Genomic DNA, 8,857 nt, shown 5'->3' with positions numbered 1-8,857 from the left:
ATAAACAGTGTTCCTTTTTTTTTTTGTTCTCATTTCTTATAATTTTCTTTGGTTAAAAGTCCGAGCAAGGAAATTAGAGGACCAAACAAATGGATCATTCTCCAAACACTTCCATCACTACACATCACTAACTGGAAGGCTTGCATCATCCAGATCCACAAGGCCAGGATCCTGTTCCTGAGTGCCATTTTTACTTTGGGGTTCCAAGAGGCCCCTTTCAGTCACTTTGGAAGCTGATTCTCTTGGAGTGACAACCTGGATCTTGTAGCTCCCTGACTTGGCCTTGGTAAAAGATTCGTTAAATCCTCGCTTCTCCAAGGCAGGGTATTTGGTGTGAGGGTTTGGGACCAGAGGGCTGCCGTGAGCGGCTGTGGAATGTGAGGTGGCTGGGGCTGGGACGGCAGAACGGAGAGCATGGTTGGGTTCGGAAGAAGACTCGGTATGCTCCTGGAAAAAAAGAGCACGTGTCAGATGAAGTCATTGATATCATGTAGGAAAGACACAGTTTCAGATTTCACACTCAGGAAAAAAAATAAAGACAGAAAATACACAAAGCGAAGCATCAGCCAGAGCAGCAGGAGGCAGGTGCTTTCTCAAGGCAGTGCAGTATATTACATGTGAGCTTACAGCAGTATGTGACAGCAACATCAGTTTCTTCATTTGAAGAAATTAAATTTCTCAGATCAAGCTCAGCAGCTCTTTAGACTTTATAATACAGTCCAGCAAAATGAAGCTTCTAATTTTACTAAGATGTTAAGTAACCTTCTGAAGATACACACTTTAAAGGCCATTGAAAGTGACATCTTTCCAAGGGAAAATGCATTCAAACATATTCATATACATGAGGTACTCATATCCTAAATCCTGAAGTAATGCACATTTTATGGTTCCCCCTTCTTAGGGTACCAATCTCCCCAATTTTTTCCAGTGACCAAAGAAAAACAGTGACTATTTTATGCTATATCACTGTGTAACAATTTCCAAAGTTAATGGACCCAGAAAAGAAACTGATCTTTAAGCTATTCCTTCTAATTGTCAAGTTATTTTCTTGTGTTTACGACTGTTAACTGCCATTCTGTTGAACTTTGCATAACTCTGTCAGATTGATACCGTGAAAATAATCTTCCACCATTGACTTACTGATGGAAACAAATTCCCAGTGTCTAAAGCACAGGCACTGAATGCCATTTTAGATGTCCTTGGATATCCTGCCTGACCTGCAGCTATATCTCCAGAACAAAAAAGTCCACAGATTCTACATCGTATCTATCAGCTCTGTAATGACATCTTAAACACTGAGGGACATCTAAACCAGCACTGGACACGGTGTTAAACAATCTGATCAAAGTGATGTGCACTGATGCAGTGACTACTTCACTCTGCATGAACTAGGAGCTGCAGCTGCTGCCACTTCTGCCATCACCAGTGTTAGTACATGAACTAAAGAAATCTGTGAACCCATGTGTGTACACAAATCAAGTCACTTTTCAAGCACATTTGTTAGCAAAAAAAACCATCACAGATGTGTGTCCAAGATGCAAATATACATCCTAAAGGAAACACTTATTTTTTCAATTTCTTTTAGAATGCATGACATGAATTAATAAATTGGATTCATAATGGATTCTGACAAGTACTACTGTATTTCTTATTTATAAACTAACTAACATTATTGGGTGAAGGAGCTGGGCAACTTTTTATGGACTTCAGTTTTGTGCTCGATTTCAGTTAAGTATTTCACATTATTTACACTGCCTTATTGCAAACCTGGCTTGATATTCCACTCTAAGGAAAACATTTGCTTTAGGAGAATATATGATTCAGTGAGTTACCTACTATTCTTCTCATTAATAATTTTAGTTCAACAACTAGGACAAGAGTAAGGGATATTAGGGCAAGATCTATATAATAAACTTTTTTGCTAAATTCAGCCGAAGGATACTGATTTTACTACCCACACTGACTGTAATTTCACAGTTAAGAGACTATGCTGCTATGACTCCTAAGGTGTACTGCTTTGAACAGTGTACTGATTATACATCATAATGCTTCTACATTTGAACTAATAATTTCATGCAGAGACTTAAGCCATGCAAGTCAGGCTACAATATTATCCTTCCAATTACCAGAGTTATGACGTGCATTTTTCGTGTGCACGCATCTGTATTAGTTTGTGGGTAGCTTAAATTTAATTTTGCTTTTGCGCAGTTTCAAAAAAGTGTAAAGTAAAATGGAAATATGAACTCTCATGCAAATTAGTTTTAATACTTTCCTATTAAAATGTCATCACATAACTTACATTTAAATATATAGTATGCTTTGAAATACAGATACAGGTTTTTGCCATTTTTAATTTCCAATTATTTTAAAAGTAAGAAAAAACAGTGCAAATCTGTAAGTGAATGATATAATTTGTGAGTTAGTTTTCAGTAATGGTAATGACAAAAGGTAGCATTATTTTTAGGTTTTTTATAGTGCAAATTAGTCTCTAGTCCTAGCCCTCTGTTAAGAAGGCAAGTTTACATGAGAGCCCACATACGTGCTGCATTCACCAGTTCTTGATGTATACCTCTGTATACAAGGATTCGACAGCCTTCTGGCCTGCCGCATCTGGAACACAGTGCAAAGCTAAGATTAGAGTAACCTATACTTGGGGAAAGAAGAGAAGAGAGGGAAAAAGAAAGAAGTGATGCAGACAGTAATAGCTAGATTGCTCAGTTAGCCCCACAAAAAAAAAAAGCATACACAAAGAAAAGTTATCTGCATATTTTCATTCCCCCAGAAAAAAAAAAAATCATAGAAAGTTTTATTTAAAAGCATGAAGCAGCTCCCAGCTGCAAAAAGTAATTGAGAGCTTAGACTGGATTAACAAGAAACTCAATACCAGTGTAAATGTGTAGTCGAAAGCCAGATTTAAATAATTAGATTATGGGGGTAATGATATATTCAGTTTATTACAAAACATCCCAGAGTGAGAAAGTGAAAACCATAGCTTGCAACATCTGAACTGTAAAGTATTCCATTTTTTAAATTGGACATACTTGCAGACACTGCGACACTACCGTAACATTCACTACTTTTCACAAGTTAATGTACTTTGTACTGAACATTTAATCCAGTTTAAATGCACAGATGAAATGCTGGCATCCATGTGGCTTCAAAAGTACTAAGATTTGTCCCAGTGCCTCAGTTCAGTAATGCCAGATGGTGTTCATACTATGTTTCCAACAGTAAAAACTAATTCATGCAAGCAGAGTTCTCTTAGAGAAGTTACTTTAAATTTGAATCTCTATCTGCATATACATAAACTATCAACAACAGAGAATGACAGTTTAATAGTGTGAGTTAAAAATTTGTTAAAAACAAATTAAGATATTGCCATTTGATTGCAAAATTCAGCAATTTGCAGAAACACCTGGCAGGAATTATAAAGTTTCCATTTTACTTCCAAACTAGTAGCAGCATAGGGACAAAGATCATACTGAACTCAGAAGACTTTTTCTAGGTTAAGAGTTGCATTATCTACACATTCAAGACAATATGATGCACAAAGTTACGTACAGGTAAGACTAAGATAAGTGCTCAATTAAAAATGCAAAATATTTTACGCCAGTCTGTACGGAAGTTCATGCAAAGATGCCACATTACTACAGGACAGGATAGAGGACAGGTGAAAGGAAAAAAACTAGAACCTCATATGCACAAATGAACATCAACTAATCACATTTTCTCTGAGGTTCAGAATAACATACGGAAGCTGCTGATCTTCCAGGTCCTCGCTGTGCTACAATGGCCCCAGAAATTGCTTTTATCCAACTGTGCATGTCTTCTGGACTGTCCGCCTGGATCAAGCAATATGAATTACATTTAAAAACAATCAACTCTCAACTTTCCCACTGTCCTAACAATCTGCACTAAAATGACAGCCTTACCCTACTTTAGCTGTCTGTTATTTAAAGCCATAGGGATTTCCATTTCTTAGCCCAGACATTTCTTAAAATCTTACTTTGAATTTACTATTATATGTATACAATTAGTATAAAAATACTACTTATTATTTTATATATTTGCATACTCTGGATTATTTTGTTTGTTTGTTTGCTGAAAGTAAAAATGTAAGCACCCACAGAAATTCTTACAGATCTGCTGACTCTTCTTAGCTGACTTTGGCCAAAGGCATAGCTTCTGTACTTTTCAGTCACTGTTGCACTTTACTTCTATGAGGTATTCACTGAAGAGTTATAGTCAAACAAAAATCAGTCTGTGTCAGGGGTCAGCTGTACATTTACTTAGAACAACTATCCAACAAAGATGCAATAGATTAACAGTGAATACCAAGCGTGTACATATCTGGGATGAAGACAGATAAAGCTAAAGCTATCTCCTAATTAGGCTGCAGCTTTATTAAGCCAGCACATCTACCCAGCAAGAAACATCTGCAATGTCACTTAATTACGTTCAGCTACAGGACAGCTCTTAACTCAGCATCTGGCACCACTGCCTGTACACAGGCCTTTTTGATCCGAAAAGAGAAACTAAAAAATTATTTCCAGTACTAAAAGCATCACATTCCTACACAGCTAGGAAAAGCATGGCTTTGTGATTTGTATTATATCCAAACATTTAGAAAGTGACAAGGTAAGGACGCAGTGAATAAAGTGCATATGGTTCATATTACCAAAGAAGTACTAAAATCTAAATGTTGCTGTGCTGTAGTAGATATTTTAATGTGGCAACTAACTTGAATCTGAGATCGCAACTACTATACATAAAAATTCAGTACTTCAAAATAAAAAAAAGAAATTACCTGCACATAAAAGGTTCGAGAAGTTGTTACAATTTCAAAGAGATTGTCTCTCATCATTATATCACTGTAAATGAAACACAAAAATACTTCAACAGCAAGTACAATTTTCCCACTTTATTTTAAAAAGGCTCCCGGATGTGCAGAGAATCAGAGCATTTGTTGTCTGAAGATCTTTGCATTTCTTTATCACTTTACTGTTTTTTGTTTTAGGTAAATACGAAGTAGAAAAAGAAAACCAGCATCTCCTACTCATTTTAGTCCTAAGACTCTTTATCAGTGGCATCCATGCTACTGTATATATTTTTAATTTGAATATTCTAAACCATATCACACTAATTTTACAAATATTTATTGTTCTAGTAAAATTTCTGTAAAATTTCACATTTATATTTTGTTAAGTCTTCTATGTTTTGTTAGTCTTAAACAGTAGCCTGCTAAAAAACCAACTCAATATCCATCATAACTACTACAAAGGCAATTAATTCCTTCATATATTGCCATTTGGTCAGAGGGAAAGGAAGAGTGTTCTTATCTAAATTCAGACATTCAGCATAAGGTAATGTCTTCTAAAGGTTCAGAGATTATATAAGCAGAATAGAGACTCCTAAAATTGCTGCCTTGAATTAGACAGCACCCATGCGTCTCCAACTCATGACTGCATGATATTGCTTTGTTCCACCCTTGTCCAATGCATTTACATTCTATTGAATGTTACAAGTTTGAAACAGAGTAATACAGAACCCTCAAAACCTGTTTTATGTACAGAACTACTTGCTCTCCTATAAGTAAAGAGAATCACACATGCATACATCAACCAAAGTTATTAATAAGTTCTCCATTGTTTAAAACAAGCAGTCTAGCCACGAGAACAGTGTACTACATTCCATGTACCCCCATCAGTGCTTTTCTCCTCACCTTTGTTTGCATTCCTGAACTTTATGGACCTCCTTAAGTGGTATAACCCTGAGAGGCTCCTTTTCCTGAAAAATAAAAAGGCAAAAATACTTCCGTAGAGTACATCTAACAACTAATGTACAGTCAGAAAGCCAGAAGTCAGGACAGTTGACAGCAGCAGACTTGTATTGAGACTTTCAAGGCAGCCACTTAGGCAAAAGGTGGTGTCAACCAAAACTTAATTTGCTTTTTACGTATTAAACCAACCATGGCACCTGCAACAAATAGGCCAAAATCAAGAAGGAAAACACCCGAAATCATTCATTTACCTTACCATAATGGAGACAACCACCCTCTTCCCCTCCCCCTAACCAGATCAGAAAATTGAATCATGCCTCAAGCTGCTTATTTCAGTAAAACCATCATTATATTAATTTACTATAGAATGCTATGATACAAGATGCTTTGTTTAATTACACTGCATGACATGGCTTTAAGTAAGATTAATTGTATTCTATACTCAATACAATTAAAAATAATATAAAGAAATCAATTATACCAACACCTGTAAAAGAGCAAGTATTCTTAAAGCATATGAAAATTCTGTTGGTGTAACAAAAAAAAAGTTAAAATTCTATCAAAGTTTCACACAACAGGAGAACAGTGAGAACATTCAAACAGAAATACTTTCACTTTTGCCACAACAAAGTGATGTCATACATAGGTTAATTTTCTGACTATTAAAAAACCCCAGATCTTTGCACTATTATTTTCCTGTGGTTGTTGCAGTAAAAAAACCAAACAAACAACAACTGACTTTACTTCCTAATGTGTTTCCTTTAAGCAACATTACAATGGACTACTTCAGTTGGCTTCAGCTTCTAGACAAAACAAAAGCCGTTAGCTCTGGAATGACTGCTTTCTGTACAACTTCTATTACATACACTTAAAAGATTTATGTTACTTTAGCAAACAGCGAGTGTCACCCAAATATAACCATCCTCAAATTTCAGTTTTCATGAGATCATTTGTCTCTATGGCAGACCAATTGTACAGATTTTAAAACTCAATGTTTTCAGTTATTTTGTCCCTCTTCCAGCCCGTCTCTTCCTAGGTTCACTCATTCATTACAACAGAGTTTTTGAAGTAATAAATCAAATGCGAACTGCAAGATTGTCTCTGGAATACGGATACCCATTGCAGGGAAAACGTCAGCTCAGAATTTTTAATTTTCCGAGTCTGATATTGTCTGTATTCTGCTATGCTCCACCTGAAGACCCATGTGGGCTCTTCCTCAAACTGAAAAGAGGAGATCATTAAGAGGGTGTAAAAAAACCACAACAAATCACCCCCCCCCCCCACCCTCCAGAATCTATATATTTTTCAGTTAAAAAAAAAATCCAAACTTTTTTTACATTTTTGAGAGCAGAGAACTCAGATACATTTCTACAGATGCAAACCAACAGTATCAAGACATCCAGTAAGACTCATTTGAGCTATTGGTGAGCAGGCTGGCTGTCAAGATGAACTAACTTCAAGAAAGAGCGATACCTGACTGAAGACTGCAGCTGCTGGGAACTGAACTCCAACAGAAAGAAGTTTCCCAAACTAGAAGTCTCATGCTACACCACGTGAATAAGACCTCCATGCCATAGTCGCCTTTCCCATAAAGGCATGACAAACAATCGATACTGAACTTTCTTCCTATCTTTGTATTACTCTCATTAGGAACAGAATATTAGGGAAATGGAGATCCCACACATTGCTGAAAGAAATCATTCCCCACTTGAAATTTTCATAAGAGAGCACTTCAACCTTTTTGTGTTTGTAGGACACAAATAAAAGTATGATGTATATATAGTTAAGTTGTTGCAGCTGTTTCCTTGGTGGACTGCGCTCTGAAAGTTTTTCTCTCTTCAGTAAATGCCTCTCCGACATCTATGTACATAGATACATTCTCTGTCTATTCCGTACTTCCTTCCCTGAAGAGGGATGACACTCTTAAAATGGACAAAAACTTATTTCAGTAAAAATTGTGAAGCAGGATCTACTTCTGTGTTTTCTGACAACCGGTCAGTCCAGTATCTGCAGCAAGGGGATATTAGCTTGAAGAACAGAGGACACTAAAAGGTTTTATATTGCTAAAAATAGTTAAACTGGAAAGGATCACGATAAAACACTAAAAATATATGCATTTCTACCAGCTTTCTAATATACTCACACACAGTACAATTGCTTGTGAGCAATCTCCTCTCAGATATGTTTTTAAAAAGAGGGTTTATTATAGGCAATGAGTCAGAATTGTGCTATGTTGATAGTTTAACAAAGATAATGATGCAAGATCAAACTCCTGCTACTGTTGTATGCTCCCTGATTAAAAGTAAAGCAAAAGTTCTCTTTAGAAACAGCCTGAAACTTAGGTTCTTGACATTCTACATCTTACAGTTGGCCTGTAAACTCGATTTTCCTTGATTTATAACAGTCTACAACTCAGACTTTATTCCTTATGTACAAATGTTCTCATGTTTAGTACGTGTGGGATTCCTTTTTGGAGAAAACAGACCATCTCCAGTACCAGCCACTTCATTTCTAAACGAAGCCTGAAGGCACTTAATATTTGGTCAAAATTGGTCACAAGGTTCAAGAGTGATGAGTGGGGAAGATCATGAAATCAAACCAAACGAAGTGTTGCTTCTGAACAGCAGAGTTCTTTGCCTATCTTGGCTGCCCTGGTGAAATAAGTGTGTGGGGAAAGATCCCATCATATACAAAAATCAGGGTGATTATAGAATATATCCTATTACTGTTCTTCTGTGCCCTACAGACAGGTTCACAAACAGAAGACGGAACTCCAAGTTAACAGTCACCCTATTAATTTTTTGTTCTTCCTGATCTTGAAAAGTTATTACAGTACAGACCTAAGAGCTGCAGGAGCAGCACAGCACATTTTTCAAATACAAGCATGTTTCTTCAGATTTTCTTACAAGTATCACTGGAGATCACCACATATTTGGAAACTTACCAGTTCAGACTTGAAATATCCTATTGTGTTTTCATCTAACTGAAAGTATCTTCTCTTCCAGTTCTTCATCTGTTAAAGGAAAATAAATAAATAAATAATTATACAGAAAATACAAATATATTAAGAGTAGATGT

At 36.2% G+C, this 8,857-nt stretch overlaps 1 protein-coding gene across 1 annotated transcript; it reads right to left on the bottom strand.

Annotated features, from left to right (window-relative positions):
- Positions 1–19: 19 nt before the first annotated feature.
- On the bottom strand, positions 20–8,792 carry LOC104462806 (pleckstrin homology domain-containing family A member 1-like; the record flags this gene model as incomplete). The annotated part of the gene is made up of 5 exons (XM_010074916.1): positions 20–447; positions 3,753–3,842; positions 4,808–4,871; positions 5,723–5,787; positions 8,724–8,792. Coding segments are annotated over 5 exons (618 nt in total), but the record flags the coding sequence as incomplete, so codon positions are not given.
- Positions 8,793–8,857: the final 65 nt, after the last annotated feature.

This window comes from Pterocles gutturalis, unplaced genomic scaffold (assembly GCF_000699245.1).
Source record: "Pterocles gutturalis isolate BGI_N339 unplaced genomic scaffold, ASM69924v1 Scaffold52502, whole genome shotgun sequence".
NCBI classification, from domain to species: domain Eukaryota; kingdom Metazoa; phylum Chordata; class Aves; order Pterocliformes; family Pteroclidae; genus Pterocles; species Pterocles gutturalis.
The sequence above is the reverse complement of the archived record's forward strand: the minus strand, read 5'-3'. Positions and strand labels throughout refer to the sequence as shown.